Genomic DNA, 24,472 nt, shown 5'->3' on the forward strand with positions numbered 1-24,472 from the left:
GCAGCATCCTAAGCATTTATGGTGGCTAACTTACATAGAGCAGAGTTATAAATGTGGTGGTCTATGCGAGTGGTCGAAGACTAGGTGATCACTAAGTGATCCTGAACACCTACTTACATCAAACATAACCCCACCGTGTTCCCGATCGAAGAGAGGTCTTCGAAGGGGACAGTCATGGTTACGCACACGGTTGACAATTTTATTAGTATTAGTTCAAGTTATCTAGAACCGGATGTTAACAAATAATCCATGTTGCCACATAACCGCGGGCACGGCTTTTTGAAAGATTAAACCGTGCAGGGGTGCTCCAACCAGTCCATCACAAACGGTCACGGGCCGCAAAGTAATCCTCTATCACGAATCTCGTGATCTCGTCGGATTCCTTAGAGGAAAACCTCAACTCTGGGGAGAACCAAAGCTTCACCGGGATTCCTATACGCAAGATATGTCGCTAAGGTAAGACAAGACTAGCAGGACCTCCCGTCGTGTCGATGACCCCGATAAGAGCCGCGTATCTCAGTCTCATGACACGATGGATGAGCGATGGTTAACACGCCAAAACACCGAGTTGCCCCGGGGAGCGTAATAAGTTGCTCTGGGTTGGACCAACACTCATGAGGAGCACTGGCCCGGGTTGTTGATTAAATCCTCGGGGTATCTATTCCCTATGCAGAATTATTATTAAGTGATTAGCAAATTAAAACCAATGTTGGGTCCTGCCGGACAAGTCTTAACACTACACGATTTATCAAGGGGGTCCCCATAACAACCCCGAACGTGTTAGGAGCGATCAGTTATGGAATCAAACACCGGTAGCCGGAAACTAAGGCAGCAATAACGGAACAAATCACCCGGCAAAAGGCTAGGCCTTCCGTCATTTACCAAGTATATATGTGCATTAATTAAATAGATAGCAGTTTAAAGCATAATGATGTCAAAACTCATGTTATCACATGAGACAGCAAGCACCTGCAACTAGCAACGCTAACATTAGAAGCTGAGCATGCCTACTTAGACATACAACATTAGCTAGGAGGGGAAAGTGTTTGGGTTTCATGGAAATATCCAGAGGCAATTATATCAATGGTAGGCAGCGAGCATATGACGAAGGAAACGTGAATCTAAGCATAACAAAGCTAGAGAAGGTATATGGTCACGGTCATCTTGCCTGTGATGTCTTCAGCTTGGAACTTCTTTTCTTCGTCCTGCACGTACTCTCCCGAATCCACGTACTCGCTCTCCAATCCTGGTGCTACCCAAGATAAAAATAACAGCCAATGAACACCAACACAACATGATGCAACAAACACATGATGCATGAGATGAGAATGAACATGCATCTCTATTCTAGTCACTTGCATAAGCATAAGAAGAAAAGACAAACTTCTGGACAGAACTTCTCTCTAAGCTATCTTGGCATGCATGGAGATGAGATGAACAGGTGCATCACGAGAAAACGATGCAAAAAACATATAAAGAACATTGAGAACGGAGCTACGGATCAACCGGAAACTACGAAACGAGATACGGAGTCCTACAGATCAAATCCACCACAAGCACACTCCAATGGCACACTTCTGGTATTCCCAGGTTGCCACATGACCAGACAAACAATTATAGGTGGGGTGGTGCAAATAAACTCACCATACCATCAGCTATGCACTCACAAGCTTCAAGACAACAAAACTATGCAATCTGTCCTAAACATCATCATAGCAGTTTGAGAGCAACATGCAAAGCACCTACAGCCACCCAAATGTGCCAAACAAGATATGTGGCAAAAGCTATTCAAAATCTCTACAAGCATGAGCAAGAAGATAATTCAAAGGAGTTACAGACAGAAAGATCTACAGATTCTAACTTGGACAAAAATAACATATTTCACGGACTTAGTGAAAATCTCAGATTCTCACCAGCTGTTTATGCTTTGAAGCATTTTGACAGCCCCCAAACCAATATCTAGAGGAAGTGAAAGTGCATGAAAATTGACAGAGAGCTAGACAAACACAAACGCTCCAACTCTCTAGTTGATTGCAAGGGTTGATTCCCAACACATGAACTTTTGCAACCACAACTACAAGGGAAGAAAATAAGAGCAGTTTCTCAGACTTAGTGAAAATCACAGATTTTCACTAAGCTGACAATTTCAGCCACATGCCTACTTTGATAAGGCACAACTTGCACATACAATCTCCTAAGAATAAAAAAACCACCATGCTATAGAGGGGTTCACCCACTACTTCCACATCAAGGAATCATCCTCTTAGGCTCATCACACCACATGGCACCAAGCTCTAAACAAAGCATCAAACAGAAAAATGACTTTTCCAGAAAGTGTTCCCAAGTGAAATCTGATTCCACCAATGGATTTCTGGAAAGTTTCTACCCCCAAAACATATATAATACCTAGGTACTTGCATACAACATGTAGGCACAAAGTTAAAAGGAAAAACTACATGGAATCTTAAAGTGCCAAATAGTGCCATATCATATGTGATACTCACTAGTTCATCACCTACACATGCTCTTACTCACAACCACATATGCAATGATGAGCATGAGGGTTGTACCTCATGTATGTGTGCCATAGCACATCACCATACACACTCACATACAATCAAGCATGCACACACTAGTACCTACACCTGCTAGTACTAACACACACACACACATGCACACACTAAATCCCTACACACACACACAACTACACATGCTATGAGCTCACACTCACAAGGCCACCCACACAAACACATACACTCACACAAGGGTGTGCTTGCAACCACATACACACACTACTCCTACAGATGCACTAGTGCACATATGCACAAGCACACACCACATCCATGCTCACATCTATATCAACACATGCACATACACCTACACATGCATACTAGCAAAATAACAAAGATACAAACCTACTGGATGTGAGGTATGAGCACCTCCAGTTGCTGCTCAAGCAAGGTATGAAGTAACTAAATGGAAAACAGCACAAGCAACACAAAAAAATACAAAGGGGGGACAGAGGGGATTCGAACCCATGCCCTCCTGTGCACAGCACACACGCTCTACCACTGCGCTACACCTCTGGGCTCGACAGAGAGGGGAGAGGAAGCAGGATATGCTTTCCCCCTGTTGCTACCATGCCCAAAACAAAAGAAATAAGCAAAAGGGGTGCGCTCCAGGGGCTCGAACCCACGACCTGCGCGAAGCCAAAACTACACCACTGCCACTGCGATGCGTGTTCGATTGTTAACTGAGGGGGGGGCTTTGCTCTTTTGAGCAACCCTCTCTGGATCTGCTACAGCCCGATGGTGGCCGGAACAGGGGAGGGTCACCGCCGGCGATTCTCTACAAATTGGACACGGGCTCGTTGCTGGAAGGGAGAGGGATCTCCCACGATTCCATTTCACCACTAAGCTCGACGAGAGAAGCCCTACAACTACACAACAACGTGCACGGCGGCGTAGGCAACAGAGCAGAACACGACGGCGCTGCTACGGCCCTACGCAAGATCTGCTGACAGGGGAACAGGGAGGAGTGTTGCTGCTCACCCACTGGTCGAGGAGGTCACGCATGTCGGAGAGGAAGAAGGGGACATCGAGGAAGAAGTCGTTGCGGAGGTGGTCGTCGGAGCGGAAGGGGTCTTCGTCGAAGTAGTGGAAGCCGGGTTGATCGGCATCGATTAGCTACGGGAACGGACTCCCCTGAGGTCCCGTGTGCTCTTGGACTGCTTGGAGAGGACGAAGGCGTACGGCAACGACGGCGATGAACTCAACAAGGATCGGCCATGGCGGAGGAGGAGCTTGCCTATTTTCTGTCGACAAGGGAGAGGGAGGAAGAAGATGGGAAAGGAGGTGGTGATGCTTGGAGGAACCCTAGATCACGGCCCGGACGCCAAGGAATAAATAGGGAGCGAGGGAGGCTGCCTCGACGTCCGTGAGCCTCGGTGTCGCCTCTCTGTCTCGCCTCTCTCTGAAGGACTGACGGAAAGGTGCGGGAAGAGGGAGACGGCGTCACAGGAGAGGGAAGAGGAGGTGGGCTGCCGCGCGAGAAGGTAACTAGGCCAGCGAGGAGGAGGAGGCCCACTCGGAGGCGTCAGGTAAGGAAGGGAAAACCCACTGGGGTTTTTCCAATTAAAACAGCCACAGCAAAAATAAATAATCCTAGGGAAAATCTATGAACCTAAAAATAAAACAACATGCCCTGGGCATAAGGGAATTATGCCCCAAATAAATAAAATGCAAAGAGGATTTTTGGAGCACTTAAATATTTACAAAACAGAATTAAATAGTCTGTTTTTTGAATAAACACCCCTCTCAAACATATTTTAAAAACACATTAGACCTAGCACCACATCCACCAGAAAATATCCTAAAAGATATACATTTTTGAACCAGGGTTAGAACAAGTAAATCTTGAGCTTGAGAAATAGAGAAGGGGGGTTTGAAACCTAGTTGAAACTAGCATAGTTGCAACCCAACTTTCAAACCCCACTTCATCATCACATACCACATCACATCACATACCACATCCAAGGAACCATAACAAAAACAAACACAAAGAAGGCATGAATGATATGGATGCATGAATGCAAAGGGGAGACAAGGTATGATCACATGAAATAACACATGCATATATCTCACAAGGCAATGACATCATGGACCCACACATGAAGGTTCCAAATATGGCAAGTTACACTCTGGGGCATTACAGCTTGGTCGGACCAAGCTTTAACCTAACCGAACCAGACCGACCTTTTTTCGGTCCATATTTTCAAGACTGCACTGTCGTATTTTTTGGGCGGGCGTGGACCAAGCAAGACGGACCGGCTGACCAGACCGTTTTGTCCACCCTTATACTTCACCCATGTGTGGAACCACACGGTTTGCCAACAGTAATAACCTTTCGTCCAAAATTGACATACATTGGATGGCCGACTTCCCCCAATGTCAAGAAGATCATTAACTTAACTATGTAAATAGGATGTCAAATCCTGATATCAGATGATCTACTACCCTAGTCTAGGGTTAATCCATACCCGTGAGTACTAAGGGAACTACTCACTCATGAAGGCAACAAACAACATACCACCAAGGATGGAGAAAATGATCGAATCACACATGTAATACACAAGTTATTCCTCTAGGGTTCTTGAGATTACAATTGGGAAAAGTTAGATGGTGATGTTGATGGTGTTGGGGTGATATTGGAGCCCTCTTGATGAAGATGGTGGAGGTGGTGGCCTCCTCTTGTCGGTTCCTCCATCTGGATTGCTCTCGTGACCAGGGTTCCTACTTTTGTATGATTTTCTTGTGTCCATCGGTCTTTGATGCACGATCGATCTTCACAGGGTGAATATACTTGAGGAGGTGGCGACGATGGCACTCCATACAAGTTCTCATACGGGCGGCCACGGTTGTATGGAACACCGTATTTCCGTCTGGAGGTCCTGCTACACCTGTTCCTTTGCCCAATTTTATTCTTTCTCTTAAGGTAGGTGATTATCCCTTTAATTATGTGATTCCCCTACCATTTTCTGATATTTCTTCCATAAACTAACATTTGATCCAAAATGAAGTGTGTGAACATGGTAAAATCACATAAAGCCTATGGGGTAGGCACAAAAATGCTAACAAATTAATCACATAATTTGTACTCATCGGGGATCAATACTGGGAACTATGGTGAGCATGTATGTTGTAGAACACCATGATCTTTGGATCAAATTAGTTACAATCCATGTAGACCCTCTCGGCAACTTCCCTCTCCTAGGTTGCTGCAAGTTTTCTCCAACAATGGCAACACAAAGGTTCGGTCTGCTACATTGGTGACAATAACACTAAAGTACCTATTCTATTTTAAGATGACTATGTCGACCCGAAATATAATCTCCTCATCTTTGGAAATTCCGACCTTTCTCCTTGAATTCATGCCTTAATTCCTTGGCCAGCACACGAAGATCTGGCCAAAATTAAAAAGAAAACAAAAGGTAGGAAATTCTTGGCCGCAACTATTAATAACTCATCTACAACATATAAAATTCAAATATACTGTCCTAGATAAAAAGTTCTTGGAAAGCTGTGTGAAAAATGTGTTCCGCTTTACACACTTAAACTTCAGTTACTGAACTGCGTGGTGGCATAGGTTGAGCATGTTGTTGTAGCAACAGTTGGTGCAAACACGATCCATTTGTGACATTCATGTTGACAAATTGAACAAACTTTATGATAAAAAATTATGAACCAAACAATTATGAAGCATGAAGTGAGCGCATTTTTAAAGAAACATGAAGGAAACAAACAAAAAATTAATTCCATAATTTAAACACTACGGTAGTTCATTTCATAATTTAAACACTAGGATAGTTAATCATATAATTAGAACACTCTTGTAGTACATTGCATAATTTAAACATTCAGTGGTTCATTGCATAATTTAAACATTCAGTGGTTCATTGCATAATTTAAACACTCTAGTAGGACCAGATGCACATTAAACATAAAACAAGCATAAATTAAATAGTACAAGTTACGATGACAGTTTAAAGATCTCTACCACCACAACCTACATTGCCATAATACTATCCCATGTGAGAACTTTTATGCTCCTTGTGGTAGGTGTCAAACTCTCACTCGGAGTAGTTGTTGGCGGAGGACCTCTTCATTTCCCCCCACACCCAGTTGGAGGGGCAACCTCGTTATAATCATGTGGAAAATATGCCTAGAGTCAATAATAAAGCGATGACTATCTCATCTACAGTTAATAATTGAGTATATATTTTTGTTCTACAATTGCAACGATCATGAGTATGAGTTTAGAGGAAAACTCATTTACTTTGTAGTAAACATAAACACCATAAAGATCCCTAGTCTATCCTTTGGACTAGCTAATGTATTGTTGATGATCCTCTTTCCGCAATCACTCGCCTTGTAAAATGTGATAAGGATGAAGAAAATAATGAGAAAACAATGCTGGCAGAACAATGTTGTTTGATACACCCAACTTATAAAATATTATGAGGTCACATCGTCTAAATTGTTGTCGGTATTTTGTATGAAGTTTAAATTTTTACTCACATCCTTAGACGATGAGAACAACGTGGTCCGACATACATGATTGTTACTTTGGGATTGTCAAACGTCACACCGTAACTAGGTGAATATAAAACTAACTTACTGATTAATCTCTTTAGTGATATGGTAAAGGAGCAGAAAGGATTCTCGTCTTTGGAGGTGACCCTGAGTTATCGAACCCACGGTAGGTCGGTGCCCTTCAATGATGGTACAAAGAGGAAAAGTGGCAACACACACGATTCACTACAGGTGTGCGAGAGTTTGTTTCTCCCTCACAACGCACGGACATGTGACATAAAGTAATATTCATGAAAAGAAAATTCACATTTTTGAAAGACAATGCTCATGGTATCATACATGAATATTGCTTTATGTCACGTATGAAAGAAATATATACATTGAAAAAAGATGATTACAATTATCAAGAAAAACACTTTTATACATCATATAAGAAATATTGTCTAGTGGCATGAAAAGGTAAATAATAGAAAAGAAATAAACCTGAAGGGAAAAAACCGAAACTAGTGAGAGAAAAGATTGAGAATAAAAAACAAATATTCAAAAGAAGTAGAAACAAACAGAAAAAACAGAAATACCCATATGTCCTCGACCGCCAATCGTGCATTTTCACAATTTTTTGTTGTCATGTTTTTCTTTTGCCCCATTTCCGATCTCTTGTTTAACATTTTCCTCTGTAGTTCTTACTTTTTCTTGATTTATGTCTTTTATTATAAACTTGAATATTTAGATCTGTATGCACATTTTAACAGGCACTTCTATAAATCGGTTGTAACGATTCAGAAGATTCGTGCAAGCGTACAGTGGGCAGGCCCAAGTATTGTTAAGTTTTTTTATTCTATACTGATGTTTACTTGTAATTTGTTTATAAACATATATCATGTATTTAAAGTTTTAATTTATTCAATGTTCATCACGCACTAAAAAAAGTCAAGACGCTGTATAAAAAATTCTATGCAACTATTAGAAAATTATCATTGTTTTTTATATAGCCCGCCATTCAAGTCAATGGTGCAAATTATATAGTATTCTTAGCATTAAACATATATGTTCATTTAAAAAAAATGTTCATGCATTGAGCAATGTCATATTGACATTTTTGAGAACAAGTATACAAAAAAAAATGTTTTTCTTGTTTAGAAATACGATTCCAAAATGTATCATATAGACAAAATATTCGTGCGTTGCAAATTATGTTGATCATATTTTACAAAAATGTGTTTTCACTATAGGAATATTCCCACATAGTTTAAAAATGATTCATGCCAAAAACAATAAAGGTGTATTTGACAAAACATCACATATAGGAAATATATATTCAAGTTGTATATTTGAAAAAAAGTGTATGTATTATATCTGAATAATGTTCAACATGTATCAAAAAATGGTTCACAACTATATGGAAAATGTACAACGTATATTGAAACAAGTAGACAAGTGTGAAAATAAATAAATAAAATCTATGAAGAAATAGGACGACACAAATGGACGAAACCAGCTGAAACCGAAATTAAAAAGCCGAGAAAACCGAAAGAAACTGGAGAAAAATAGGAACAGAACCGTGGAAATGGTCTGGACTACTATCAATCATGTCACAGGAGGTGGCGTATAGTAATGTTGCATTTTAAATAAACCTAATAAAGCAGCTAACGCTTCTGTCGTCCGTCGTCATGGTAGTTTTGCAAAAAAGCCCCTAAGGTTTTAGATGTTCAACCCGTAGTCCCTGTTTAAGTGGCACTCTAGGAAAAACGTTTCGCTTTTTACGTAAAAACCATTGCAATTGTTAGAAATTATGCCCGCAACCCTTATCCCTGACCCCGAGCTCCTCCTCCCCTAGCGCCTCCTCCCTTATCCCCGACCCAGAGCTCCTCCTCTCCTGCGCCTCCTCCTGGGCCTCCCTCGCGCGTCGTCCGGCATCCGGCGCCGCCGCCACCGATTCCTAGGTCACGCCGTCACTCCCCTGCCTTCTCTCTTTCCTCTCTCTCTTTCTTTAATCTCCTTTTCTCTCCTTCTCTCCAGGAGCTCAGCGCACCACGGGATCTCCACCGGGCAGATCCGGTGCCTCCCTCGCGTAGTCCGGCGTCCGACGCCACCGTCGATTCCGAGGTCACGCCGCCGCTCCCCTGCCTTCTCTCCCCCCCCCCTCTCTCTCTCTAATCTCATTTTCTCTCCTTCTCTCCAGGAGCTCAGCGCGCCACGGGATCTCCACCGGCCAGATCCGATGCCTCTCTCCCGGATCCGCGCGCCATACGACACAGGATGACGATGGAAGGGCTCTGGGAGGCGGGGGACGGCGGGAAGTGGCGGACGTCAGCACGAGGCGGATCAGGTCAGGATCCGTCGCGGCGACGCGTAGTGGAGGCCACCGACGACGGCGCTCCATGGCCATGGATGCTCGGCCTCCTGGGAATAAAGGACAATGTGGATGGTGAAAAGAGAAGGGAGAGTATGTACCTACCGATTCCTTTCACATTAATGGTGACAATTTCATTTTCTTGTTAATGACTTGCTTTGGTAACGTCAGAACAAAGGCATGTCATGTCTACCTAGAACATTAATTTCATGCCGAAGAAGGCCTTTATGCAAAGGAAATTTAGATGGTGTTGTTGTGTACTCTAAAGTCTGACAGGCATATATTCTCATGGTACCTTTATATTTGCAAAGAAATTTAGATAGTGTTGTTGTGTACTCTAAAGTCTGACAAGCATATACTCTCATGGTACCTTTATGCAAAGAAATTTAGATAGTGTTGTTCTGTACTCTAAAGCCTCACAGGCATATATTGTCATGATACTCTGCTCGATGTCTACTCCATTCCAGGTGCATTTGTGTGGATGAAGATAACAATATAATCGCCTAACAGAAGTCACCCAACCTGTAAATTCAGTCTGCTGCTTCCAGAAAAATGTCAGGTATAACCAATCCGGTTTCTTCATCTTTCAGCTTGATGTAGAGGCTGCGAGATCGACAGTCTTTATTAGAAAAATGTCTTGCATTGCTGATGTGTTTACTAATTTGTAATGACGTGTTTTGCATGAAGTGCGGCGACGGTCAGAGAGCATGGAGGGTCTGTTCTTATTCGACGAGCGAAAAGATCGGAGGTCAGACGTGGAGAACTCGGAGGATGAGAGGAGAAGGCTGTCCATCGGCGGGTCACTCAAGAAGAAAGCGCTAAATGCGTCAAGCAAGCTTACGCATTCGCTCAAGAAGCGGGGGAAGAGGAAGGTGGAGCATCAGGCTTCTTCCTTCACAATTGAAGATGTCAGAGACGAGGAGGAGGAACGCGCCGTGTTCACATTTCAGCAAGAGCTTTTGAGCAGGAACTTGCTGTGTGACAAGCAAAATTACTATCACATGTTGCTGAGGTTGGTGCTCAAACATAACTCAGCAGCAGACAAAGAGCTGCCGAAGCATGGACAGAGAATTTCTTGTCTTAATTACTCTAGAAGCCTAAAACTACCCTGCCTTTTTATGCACTGTAGGTTTTTGAAGGCAAGGAAATTTGATACTGAGAAAGCCATTCATATGTGGGCTGAGATGCTTCAATGGAGAAAAGAATTCGGTGCGGATACAATACTCGAGGTGAGTGAGACTAATGATGCTGGCCTGCAGGAAAAGTATCCTTATTCTTAAACTAGACTTTTACTTCTTCTCGACAATATAACCACCACTTGCCTCTGACAACTGAATCCTGTAGGATTTTGATTTTGAAGAGCTAGACGAGGTGCTTTCCTACTATCCTCAGGGTTACCATGGAGTTGACAGGCAAGGAAGGCCAGCATACATCGAGAGATTAGGGAAAGTTGACCCGAATAAACTGATGAATATCACTACAGTTGACCGCTTCATCAAGTATCATGTGCAAGACTTTGAGAGAGCCTTCTTGGACAAGTATCAGGGCATGCTTCTACATCGAACGACGTTGCCTCTGAGGCCCCTTTCTTTTGCTATTTTCCTTGATTATTAGTCTAATTGCATAATCCCATGCAACAATCCAGTGGTTCTTGCTCGAATCACTTGGTCTGTTTGAGATTTTCTTTGGTTCTTGAACTGTTCGGTTTCAACAACTCTGGGGGTATAATTTCCCATTGAATGTGAGTCCTTGGCAATAGCATGTAGCTAGATACTGATTCATTTAGTGAATATGCGCTTATGTGATGCAAGTGCATTTTTTTGGCGTTAGCTGATGGTGTGCTTGGGTATACGCTTGATCTCCTCTTTCTGGATATAGTTCTTTTCTTGATTTGTTCTTTTGAGGGACTTTTCCTTCATTTAGTTTTTTAATCAGGATATCATCACATACATGTTAGTATTCTTATTAATAAATATACTTCCTCCGTTCCTGGTAGAAGTAGCTTGACATTGTTTGTTTGAACTGTTCAATTTTTACAATAGATATCGTGGCTATCTGATTTGGCTGGATGTTCATCTACTATTAGAGATTTTGATTTACACTATGTCCTTTGTCTCACACACTCAAGAATTTGAAGTTTATTTTCATAAATAATGCATGGCCAGAACTTCAGTCTATTTTCTGTTCTTAGTGTTCAGAGTTTACTTTTGTTTACATCTAAAGAAGTGTTTACTTCAGTTCAATTATTTTCTGCTAGAAATAATGTTTATCGTTTATCTTCCTTTCTAGCCAACCTCTGATGCCCACCACATAACAAGAAGCACAGTTTTTCCATTACATAGACCATGTACATTAGGTTAGGTGAATTGAAACTCTTTGCTTCTATTCGATTTTAAGGACCTTCACAATAGTTGTTCTGGGTATTCTGTGATAGAGTTAAAGTATGAGCCTGTATGTGTTAAATAATGAGTTGACCAAAGTACTTGGACCCTTCAAATTTTAGTCTGCTATAGTTGAGTATAAGACCGTACATAACGGATCCTACTATTTTTCTACATTACTAAATTACCTACCATCAAATATTGTCTATGTGTAAGTTGCTCATTAACTAGATAATGAAAGTATTTGTTGCCGAAGAAAGAGGATAAACGGCGACATGTGTGCGAACTGTGTTGAAGTAGAGAACATAAACGTGTCCTCCTTCCGTTAGGAGTATGTAGTATTTTTTTCCTGTTAGGATGCAGCAAGTATGTTTATCTTTCCCAGAGATCACACATGACATATTTGGAGCTTGCAACACTGCACTTCTTTGCTGCAGCATAATGAGCCAAACGCCCCCGCGATATCCCGCTCCGAGTCGTCCCGTTTCTCTCGGGTGTAAGCATTTTATTTCCAAAGTAAACTACAGCCAAATTCCTTTCGTGCAAGATACTTGCATCATTCTGGATTACACATTGGCTGATGACATCCTTCCTTCTCCTTCTTTTTTTTGTTACAGGGATTCGAGTTTCAACAACATCACATGCCAAGTTCCACAAACCTTGTTGAATCTGAACTCATTAAGCTTCTTGTATGGACTACCTTGACTTGCAAAGCATATTTCTATGAAATGAAGGCTTTCATCATTATTGTAGCTAATGTTTATAAATTTTCTTGTGACTAGATTTCTTGGGAATAATAGCCTTTCAGGGAACCTCCCAAGCTCAATAGGATCTTCGCTTAGAAATTTGTATGTAATGTGGTTAATTTTATTTACACAGTAAACGAAGGAAGGTGTTTATTTAATCTCTGATGGTGCTTTCATGTTTTTTACTTTGTAGAGATTTTTCTTACAACCAGCTCTCAGGAACTGTTCCTTCTTGGGCTAAAGATTCACAATTGTATGTTCCAAGTCCTGAAACTTTCCTTTTTTGCTCAATCAAATATAGCCCAACTAAGGGCACGTTTGGTCTAAGTTAGGCCCCTGAGCTTACTTGCTAGGCTTATAATGTACAGATGAAATAAGCGAGAACCATATTTGATATACCTGAAACACTGTTTTGGTGCATTTATCTTACAAGTATTTATAAAATTGTTTAAGATGCCTATGGCTCCTATTCTGAGTGAAGTGAGACATTAATCTTACAGACTAGCTCAAAATTTATGCATAAATTAACTTTTCTTATTTAAGCTATCGCAAAGAAGTCCTGAATATGGTATGAAGTACGATCAATGCCTTCTGATTTTTTGCCTGTTGTTCCTTCTACTTAGGAATCTGAATCTGGTGACAAATAATTTCGTGGTTGATAGTTCCAACAACAGGTTCGTCCATATTTCAGTATCTCCTCAACATCTTAAGTATATTTAGTAGGTTCTCTCGGCTTTCATTTTGGGTTCAAAATGTCACTGTTATGTTTTCAGTCTCTTTACATTGTTCCTGTCACGAAGAACTTTCTTGAGATTCGTCTCCTCTGGGCTCGCAAGGGCACTTGCTGCATTCCTACTCAAGGCTACTACGGGCCTGCGATCTCAGCTTTGAGTGCAACACCAAGTACTTCCCTTGACTTGAAATAATGGTTTTAATACCACCATCATATATTCTCCAGATTAACTTGGTATAAATACATACTAAGTTATGTTGAATGTAATCCTATGCAGCTTGAAATAATAGCAAAGGGAAATACTTCAGAAAATGATGGTCGGCCTGTACATGTTTCATTTAGTCCTTGATGTACTCATAACTGTAATAGAAATTCTAATTATTCTACTTTAATTACCATGGAATGTGGAAACATTGAGCCTTAGACATGCAGCAATCAGATCTAATAGCATTGTTTTGTTGACTATTTAAACCAAAATCATTCGTCAACTTTGATTGGAAATCTTATCCCAATACTTTCGATATTGTACTTCGATTTTAACAACAAAAAGTGTTTCAACTTGCCATTTGGAAAATCAAGGAAGAGCATATCCATGTTTACTTATTAGTTTGTTTTCTGATAATGATATGGGATTTAGAAACTGAAAAATTATTTTAAACCAAAATTATTTGAAAAAATTATTTTTATATGGTTGTTTGACTCATTGCAATTTTGTTTTAGTGGTAGTTTTTTCCAACTGTCTAAGCATATTTTATTTACACCCGGTGCAACGCACGGGCCCTTTTACTAGTATATATAAAGCAGCTACTGCTTCTGCCGTCCGTCGTGGTGCTTTTACAAAAAAGTCCCTCATTTTTTTGCTATTCAACGCGCGGTCCTTATACCAATACAAATTAACGAAGCGGTACAAGCAAAAAAAAAGAAAAAAAAGCAGCCGCACGCACCTCCTGATCCAATCTCAACTTCCAGCGCGCCGCCACCTCCTGCCCCGCCCGACCCCGGCGACGGTCGATCCGATGTTGCGCCGGCCGCCAGCACCACTTGCGCCGCCCAACTGCGCCTCTCACCTCCGTCGCCTTCCTCCAGCTGCGCCGTAGCTAAGGGGGCAACAGTCGCCGCTGCCCCACCTTGCCATGCCGCCCACGGAGGCGACCAACTCATCCACCGTAGGGCCCAGCGTCGCCTCCCACCTGCGCCGCCCTGCGCCGCTGCCACGTAGGCGATCGTTGCCGCCCACCTGCGTTCACGGAGGCGAGGCGAACAAGGACTCATTTTTTGCGTAACTTTTGACCAGGTGTGCTATTTCCGGGTCCTTTCCGGTCCACAGAAGAGTTAAGATGTCCTCTTCCCTGAGTTCCCTCCACTATCAACTTGTAATAGCTGTTGTCAAATTTCGGAGGGCTGGCAAAATCTAGCGGGGTGATGTTGTTATCACCTCCAGTGCGTGGGCACACTGATGCCAGTTTGTGATAGAACATTTTCTCCAGTGTCATGTCCGGTTTGTTATCTCTATGCTGATTGTAGAGCCGTTGTTTGAAACTAACACATGTGGCCATTCCGATAGTGTGGCTACCTGTTGGAATGCAGTTAAATGGAAGGTGTCATTGATAGGAGAATATGGTGACCTGGTACTTGGCCAGCGGTAACAACTATATTTGTGGTATTAAATTTGAAATTGCAATGCTGGTTTCAAGGCCTACAATGATGATCTAACTGAGCACATAATATAGATGATTATGATGATCTGAAGCCTTTTATTGCTTTTATGTTGTTCCGGTCATCTCTTTCCAGCAGATACATTACTTACAACTTCATGCCCTTTTGTTTATCCACTGCATGTTTTTCCTACTATTTTGTCAAGCTTAAGCTTATGACACTAAGCCAGCGTACAACTGGCCATTTCTAGGTCATTTGACTTTCCTAACAAACATTTTGTTTTGTTAAATTACTTCAAATGTGTACTTTGAGAATTGAAAAGGTGACATACCTGATAGTGCCACAAGGTCCGTTTCATCCAGTCTTTGCCGTCCGAAGAATTTTACAAGACGATGCAATGTTGCATTGGGTGGAGGTAGGTTCTTATTTGCTAGCTTCATATATGCTGTCTTCCAATCCCTCCTTCCTAGAGGGAGCTCCCAGTATGGCCCACCACTCTGTCATATCACAACCACATACATTTAATTGAGGAAATCAGTGGTTTTCAGTCTTTTTTCCCTCTTAAATACGGTGACATAAGGTAGTTACTTTGAGAATTTCTCTGTTCCTCCTCCCCGCCCCCGCTATACATCAGTAGTTTTCAGTCTTCTGTTCCTCTTAAATACGATAACGTAAAGTAGTTATTTTGAGAAATTCTCTGCCCCCCCCCCACACACATACACCCAATCCTTGTTAAGGGCAGCATGCCAAAGATCTATTTAATCCCCCAGATTCGAACATATGTCAGCATTTGACCCAACAGGAGTAGTTTCAAAAGCAGAATATTCTGTTAGTAAAACAATATTTGATCTGTGTGTGTATCTTACCCACTTGATTATTGAGTACCGTCGTTTGTCTGCCCATTTAATTTCTCATATGAAGCTACTGAATCTGAAAATTCCTTTTATTTTACAACGCTATTGCTTATTTTTTCTATCAAAAATAAACTAGAGTGAATGAACGATTTGTGTTTCTTTAGATGTTCTCGGTTGGGTGTCCTCTCTACTACTGAAGTTTTACCACTATTTGGTGGTGTTTGAGAGCAAAGACGTCATACTTTCATCAGCAGCGGCCAAATCCCCAGCGCCGCCGATGATGTACACCCATGTACCCCTTGACATCCAGTGTCTCGCGTCTGCTCAACTTGAACACCTCCTCAGTACGTACATCTCTGAATTTTGCCCTTGCTTGACAAGGCCGAGCATTGTTTTGTTGTAGCTATAGTCAGTTCATACGGATTTCTCCGTCAGAACCCAAGAGGGGATTCGTGTTCCCCATCTTGATTATCGAGTTCACGTAGTGTTCAAAGAACAAGGACTCATTTTCTGCGTAACTTTTGACCAGGTGTGCTATTTCCGGGTCCTTTCCGGTCCACAGAACCTGATCTGAGTTAAGTAGTCCTCTTCCCTCCACTATCAACTTCTAATAGCTGTTGTCAAATTTCGGAGGGCTGGGCAAAATCTAGCGGGGTGATGTTGTTATCACCTCTAGTGCGTGGGCAGACTGATGCCAGTTTGTGATAGAACCTTTTCTCCAGTGTCATGTCCGGTTTGTTATCTCTATGTTGATTGTAGTGGCACATTTACAATGGCAAGATTTTTGTACAATTACAGTGGCATATTTCAAAAGCAAGATTTTTGTACAATTATAGTGGCACATTTCAGAAATTTGTAGAGCACATGATTTACAAAAACTAGATATTCTGTGAAGCTGTGTATTTCTTACCCATTGCACTAATCTTTTGCTTTGAGCGATTGGCTAAAAGAAAGTACTTCCTTTGGAATAATCTTCTGTGCACTCACAAGTATAATCTCTTCATTTCCTTATTTCTTGTTCTTCCGCCAGTAGTATTTGTTTTAGCTACTATTTGCCATTGGATAAATCACTCATGCTATTTTAATGAGGTTTATTCTAGACGTTTGCTCACGTGAACAGAAACATTTTATCTGTTTGATGTGGGACATAAATCAAACAACTACTCGTGTAATAGGTTACGGGGTGTGATGATCTTTCGGTCGCCACGGGAGCGACGCGAGGGGGGTACGGGTTGTGGTCCAGGGAGGAGTCTGCTCACACTGGCATCAATGTGTGTCTCTTTTTTTCCTTCATGTTGTTTGTAGAGATAAAATAAGTAAAACTCTCATGATGGTCTTGTGGTAACTATATGACCAATCTGTATGAAGTTTCACTCTAACCCGGTGCAACGCACGGGCGCTTTTACTATATTAATAAAGCAAATATAGTTTCTGTCGTCCGTTATAAAAAATACCCCTAAAGTTTGCGTGAATTACCCCTTGTGCCACCGGTAAGTGAAAACATCGATTTGTTTTTTCAACTCTGATTCAGCTCTTCGATTTAATTTAAGAACGGCAGTCCCGCTACCTCATCACAACCACATGGTTAGCTCAACTGGTTCTGTGCTCTAGGTTCCACCCTAGAGACCACGGTTCGAATCTTCCTTCTCCCACCTTTTCTCACTCGACGGGCCGAGCCTTCAGCATTTTTTTTCTTCTTTTTTCATTTCTTCTGTGTTTATTTATTTATTTTTTCTCTTTTGGCATAAACTTTACAAAAATATTAATCATGGATTTAAGAAATGTCAAACTTATAAACAAAAAAGTTCCAATGTACAGTACGTAGGGATCATAAATAATATACTTTTCTTTTATTTTGAAAATATTGATCATGTATTTAAAAAACTTTAAATGTGCATAGAAAATGTTTTTGATCTCACTCGGCGGGCCCAGCCTTCAGCATTTCTTTTCTTCTTTTTTCAGTTCTTCTATGTTTTTTTCTCTTTTGGCATAAACTTTACAAAAATATTAATCATGGATTTAAGAAATGTCAAACTTATAAAGAAAAAAGTTCCAATGTACAGTACGTAGGGATCATAAATAATATATTTTTCTTTTATTTTGAAAATATTGATCATGTATTTAAAAAACTTTAAATGTGCATAGAAAATGTTTTTGATGTATAAGTATACAAAAATAAACAATGTGTATGGAACAAAGTAGACATAAAAATATATAAATTTTTGAAAATGTTAATCGTGTATTTGGAAAATGTCAAACATGTATATAAAAAATGTTCATGATGCATACAAAATATGTAGACTGTATAAAAAAAGTTGACATCAAAACTAAATATGTTTTCAAAATGTTAATCATGAAATTGAAAATATCAAACGTGTATATATAAAATGTTTCTGATGTCACCCGCAAAACAAATGTTTCTAATGTACTCTCTGCGTCCTAAAATAATTGTCTCAACTTTGTACTAACTTTAATACAAAGTTGTACTAAGCTTGTAAACGAGGAAGTATAAAAAACTAAGCAATGATGTTTATACAAACTTTATGTAAACCAATGGCTTAGCTTTGATTTTTCATATTGTTTTAAACTGTTTTGCTAATGATTTTTTTAAGTATATCGATGTTGATATGCAACCTTGAACATTTGGCATGCATGTACTTACAACTTGATTGTTTTCGATGAAGCTGTCTAATATGTTTGCAACCAAATTAAGACTTTACTTGGATTACAAATGCAAACACTTATATCAGCAAGACAAAAATAATGCTCTTATGCATATGCTATCATTAATTAATAAAACATACTTCACTATTTTCATCGTAATGGAAATATTTGTGGGCATCACCGAGGAGGAGAAAGACCATGCAACTTGAAACATCAAGTAAGATCATATTCATGTTTACTTATTATATGTTCATTAATAATATAAGTTCACATGACATAAATTTAAATTGTTTGGAATACCTGACGCAATATTCTTTCATGTTTTGATTTCTTGATTTGTTAATTAAATATGCATCGAGTTGGTGTATATTCCCTCTGTAACTAAGCATACTGAACATAATGTGAGTGTGTGAGAGAGACCTTAAAATATGATGTCATTTAGAATTAAAAGACGTGCACCTATTAAGGTCTTAAGTCGTGGTTATTGTGTTATAAGAGCGCGTGTTATTTTTTCTCCTGTTACAACGCACGGGTTCTTTTGCTAGTACTAATAAAGCAAATAGTGCTTCTTACTTACGTCATCCAAATTGCCCTTAAAGTTGACTAACATTACCCACCAATGCCATCTATAAGTCATAAAAAACGTTACAAACAGGAAAATCTATGGACTGGGCCGGCCCATGTAGGCACCTCCTATATTACGCTTTCGCCGTTGGAAAAAGATGCAGCACACCTGATTGGGCTGGCCCATGCGTGGACGCCTGTTTCTTTAGTTTAGTTTTTTTATTTTTCTTTTCAGTTCCATTTTGTTTTTCTACTTTAAATAATTTAGAACTTCAAACAACTTTTCTCAATTTTAAGAAACTGAGAATTTTAAAATAAAAGTTTGAAGAAAATATAAAATGTTTGTGAATTCAAAAAATGCTCAGGATTTTTGTAAAAATATTCGCATATTCAGAAAAATGTTCATAATTTTGAGAACAATGTTGGTGAAAACAATAAAAGTCCATGATTTTGAAAAAAAAATTGTGTGTTATTTTTTAAGTGCAATTGAAAAAAAGGTTTGCTAATTCAAAAAATGTTCATGCCTTTCAAGAAATGTTCTAAAATTTTAAAGACATAATATGATCAGCAGCATTGGAGATTATAATTTTTTTCTCCCGTTGCAACGCACGGGTCCTTTTGCTATATATATATATATATATATATATATATATATATATATATACATACACACACACACACACACACACACGACGCTTATTACTATTTCATGCGTAGGTCGCTGGATAGCGGCCTAACACTGTGTTAAAAAAAAGCAGCCTACCACTTACCCGTTTCTAAACAAAAAAGAACTGCCACTTACCCACGCACCCCTCTTCTCTATGGCTACGACATTAGGTTATTCTCCCACTGGTTTTCTATTTTAATACTCCGTATTTTTTTATAATGGTTATTTCTTTTTTTTTTAGTTATTTATTTTTAATTTTTCAGATCCATGGGCTTTTTAAACACATTATTTTTTGGGGAAAAACTTTGTTTTTGTCACTTTTGTCTTTTCCCACTTTGCTTACGCCACTCTAGAATTTGACATTTCTCTTTTGCCACTCTTAGCTTTTTACAATATATCATAATTGTCAATCAATGGTAAAAACAATAATTCCAGAGTGGTAATTATAATACATTGTCAAAAGCTAAGAGTGGCAAAAGTGAAATGAAAAAATATTGCTTTTGCCACGGAATTGCATTTGTGATGTATTGTCAAATTTTAGAGTGTCATAAGAAAAAGGGCAAAAACTAGAGTGCCAAAAATAAAGTTTTCCCTTATTTTCTCTGAATTCGGTTAGTTTTTCCAAAATTATAGATTTTTTTTCATCTGGGCTTTTTGAAAAATTACGAACATTTTCCAAATCATGAATATTCCTTAAATTGGCCATTTCCGAAATATGAAAATAATTTTCAAATTCAAGATATTATTTTGAAATTATAGCTTTAAATTCAAAATTCATGAACACTTTCTGAAATCTGGCAACTCTTTTAAAATACATTTCGATTTTTTAAAAAAATTGTAGCATTTTTTTCAATGCGTTAACATTTTATGAATAACTAAACATTTCTGGAACTAAAGAGTCCCTACAATCCATATTAATCTGTGGTGCTTTAGTACAACATTAGTCGGAGCGGGTGACATTGAAAAAAAATCAAACATTTTTTGAAGATCACACATATTTTTTCATTTTGATGTTTTTATATGATTTTTGGAAAATTTGTATTCAATTTGTTTTCTCAGAATATAAACATTTTAAAATTCGAGAACATTTTACAAGTTCAGAATATTTCCAAAACTTAGAACATTTGTTTGTGTTTTCGAGTATTTTTTTAAAGAATTAGAACATTCGACCCAATTTGGGAACATATTTTAAATAAGTTTTAGTTTTTTCCAAAATTCTTGCACATCCTTTGAAATTGTGGAACGATTGTCAAATCATGAAGGTTTTATTAATCATGAATATATTTTTTTGAAATTTGTTCTTTTATTTTGGATTTGAAAAAATATATAACTTGAACATTTGTTAAAGAGGAAATAAGAAAAAAATTAGGGAACCCACCCCATAATTGGCAAGCTATCCGGCCGAAAGCACAAGCAGCAGTGCATGTTTGCATTGCTAGCGCTGTGCGGGAACTGGGGGCTCATTATATATTCCGAAATTACTAGTTAAGTGGTTTCCATTCATAAGGTCACTACTTACCTTTTTAGGTGCTGACAAATGGTTGCACTACATGCGTATCACTTGTCATAACCTAAAAGTTTTACTTTTTGTAAACTCGTTAGATCGAGTCCATCTAGTATTTCACAAGTATTTGATTCGGTAAAATAGTGATTTACTAGATAAAATGGATCTATGCATTATATCTCTTAATTAAACCATGAGCCCAAATACTACTATTGTCATTATTAGATTTCGCGCGTCGAGATTTTCGAAACTAGATCCTATGTCAATAGGTTTTAACAAACATTTTATCCCGAAAAACCTAGAAAGTAAAAATAAAATGAGTACATAAAAAATTAATTTAGAAACAAATGAAACCCGAAAAAATGGCAGCCAAACAATAACAAATACAAAAAAAATGTAAGGAAAAAACCATAGGTCGGAAGCACGATTCCGGTTTTCACTTCTTTGGAAGCTCATGTTGTGCTCTTCACATTTTTTGACGAAGCACATGTTGTGTTACTCGCGGAACCAAGGTTGTACTTCTCGCGGAAGTACAATTGCGCCTCTCGTAAAAGCACATGCGATTTTCCCTTTTTGAGAAGCAGATAGCACATGTTGTGCTTGTAGTAGTAAATATGTGCTTCTCGCGAAAACCAACCTGTGCTTCGACGAGAAACACAAATGACTACTCACTGAAGCACCTATTTGTTCTTTAAGAAGCACAATTCTGCTTATATTTTTTTAACCTGGAAAACACCAGGCAAAAACCATAAAAACCAAAGAAAAATTATCCAAAATTATAAAACGTGTGCAAATTTTTTAATAAAAAAACTCCAAAAGAAAACACCCTGCATACAACAGATGGTGACGGCTGGACCGACCACTTGGCGCGCTCTTACGCCAAAAAGTGTGATCCTCACGGAAGCCCCCAAAGGGGGTAACCGTTGGTCAGCTGCTCCCTATATATACTGCCTAAGCGGGTACTATTTTCAAACGGGCCTGGTCAGGTGTGGTCTTTGTACAATTGTTGTTCCATTCCCCACATGTAAAAGAATATACTCCCTCCATTCCTAAATATAAGTCTTTTAAGATATTTCACTAGAAGTCTACATACAGAACAAAATAAATGAATCTATACTCTAAAGTATGTCTATATACATCCGTATGTAGTCCATTAATGAAACCTCTTTAAATACTTATATTTAGGAACGGAGGGAGTAAAACTTATGTACTTTCAGAAACTTTCCTGTATTTTACGTATGTTAGTAATGGCGTTTGAAAAACATTCTGAATTAAATATACCTTCACACATTTTGAGAAAATAAATCATATAAGGAAAATAAAGTGTTATTAAAAACTTTTACTTCCTATGGTAAATCTGTTTGAGCGATAAATAATATAACGGAGTTAGTAATATTATTTACAAAAAATTTCTTGTAAATTTGAATGTATCAACTTTTTTTAGAAGAGTTTTTGTATTTATTTTTGGAATTTGCAACTAAATTATAAAACTCCAATATAATTTTAAATGTGTTAAAACCATGCTATTTTATAAATATTGATAAAATCAAAACATTTTTATTGGATTTGAAAAATATTTGGTCAATTATAGAATTTTTTCATGTAAACTAAAAATAGTTCAGTTACTTTAAAAAAACATTCACAGCTTTTCTAATGTTTGCATAATCCAGAAACTCTACATTTATTTATCTACAAATATATAATCTAACAACAAACGTAAATCCAACAGGGTAAATAAAACAAGGAAAAGTAAAAGGAAAAAACAAATAAAAACTATTTTGGGAGAGGGGATGACTGGAAAGTAAAAATGTAAAAAACAATTAAGAAACTAATGCTAATTGACACGCCTTATGTACGGGAACTCCTATATGGCATTCAGTGCGACCGATTGTCGCAAGCCGCATAGGGGACAACCCCCGACTAGGCGGGCCCGTTGACAAATGAGACACTGAGTAGAGTTCCCATGGTTGCCTCAAAAAAAAGTAGAGCTCCCATGGTATTAAACTCACGATCTCTCACTGTTGAATACGTGTCACCTTGAACTAGCATCGACGTGCGTTGATGATTATTTAACACCACGAAACTCTATGAAACTATCTCTAGCGAAATTTCTTGAAAATTGTGATATTTGCTTAAATTGATATTTTTTCCTAAATACACAGGAATAGATTCTGAAATTGAGAACTCTTTTTGGAAAGATGAACATTCTTCAAACTTGCGATTTTTTCTAAAAACATGATACTCCCTCCGTGCCAAAATAAATGTGTTAATTTTGTATTAGAGCTAGTACAAAGTTGTACTAAGTCTAAGACAATTATTTTGAGACGGAGGGGGTATATTTTCAAATTCCCCAAACATATTTTTAATTTGCGAAAAAATTCAAAGAAGACAACAATTTCTTAACTTATCAACAAAATTATGAGAAGAAGAACATTTTATGAATTTCTGAACAAGTTGTGAAAACATGAACAGTTTTAAAATTTATGAACAAATTTTGAATATGGGAACTTTTTCAAGTTTCCAAACATTTTCTGAATTTGTGAAAAAAATTCAAAAAATGGAAAAGAAAAAATTTAAGCCATTTAAAAAAATAAAATCAAACAAATTTCCAAATTCTAAACTTTTTCAGAAATTTTAACCATTCTTCTAAATTTATGATTATTTTGAAAAACATGAATGTTTTCGAAATTTTTAACAACATTTGGAAATTTGAGCAATTTTGAAGTTTTTTGAATTTTTTTTAAAAGATAAAGCTTTATAAAATAAAATACAAGAAAACGAGAAACAAAAGCATAAAGGAAAAAAGGATAAGGAAAAACAAGAAAAGAAAAATCACAGGAAAAACCGGTTCAGTGAATCTTGTGGAGGGTTCACTAAAGGTTGGCCACAATGTGTAAGTTGGAAGTGGGCCGGCCATGCCTTGTCGCACGTATGGCTGCTCCGTGCGAATCCTCGATAGTTTGCAGGAACGTGCGCCGAATATGGTTTTCTCTCCTGTAGAGTGTGAGGGTGATACCGAGACTATATAGCGGTAGATAAAGTTTGGGCCACCACACAACTTGTAGTTGCCCCTTACTGTGGGTTGTTGAAAATAATTGTGCTCGAAGTTGACTATAAATTGAGCTGGAACCAATATTGTCCTTAAAAAAATAACCAAAAATATTCCGTTATACAAACACATTAGAAAGCGTACATATATAGTCACTATATGAAACATACATAGGAGTCTTACATTTTGGCATCAAGAACTCCCCAATTA

The 24,472-nt window shown here is 38.6% G+C and overlaps 1 protein-coding gene across 1 annotated transcript; it reads left to right on the forward strand.

The window, feature by feature from the left end:
* The first annotated feature begins 9,888 nt into the window (after window positions 1-9,888).
* Window positions 9,889-10,581, forward strand: LOC123408360 (phosphatidylinositol/phosphatidylcholine transfer protein SFH13-like). The gene is made up of 3 exons (XM_045101485.1): window positions 9,889-10,003; window positions 10,132-10,521; window positions 10,574-10,581. The coding sequence occupies exons 1-3, from the start codon at window positions 9,997-9,999 to the stop codon at window positions 10,579-10,581; spliced, it is 405 nt and encodes a 134-aa protein (XP_044957420.1). The 5' UTR covers window positions 9,889-9,996.
* The last annotated feature ends 13,891 nt before the right edge of the window (window positions 10,582-24,472 follow it).

Source organism: Hordeum vulgare, chromosome 7H (genome assembly GCF_904849725.1).
Source record: "Hordeum vulgare subsp. vulgare chromosome 7H, MorexV3_pseudomolecules_assembly, whole genome shotgun sequence".
Taxonomy (NCBI): Eukaryota; Viridiplantae; Streptophyta; class Magnoliopsida; order Poales; family Poaceae; genus Hordeum; species Hordeum vulgare.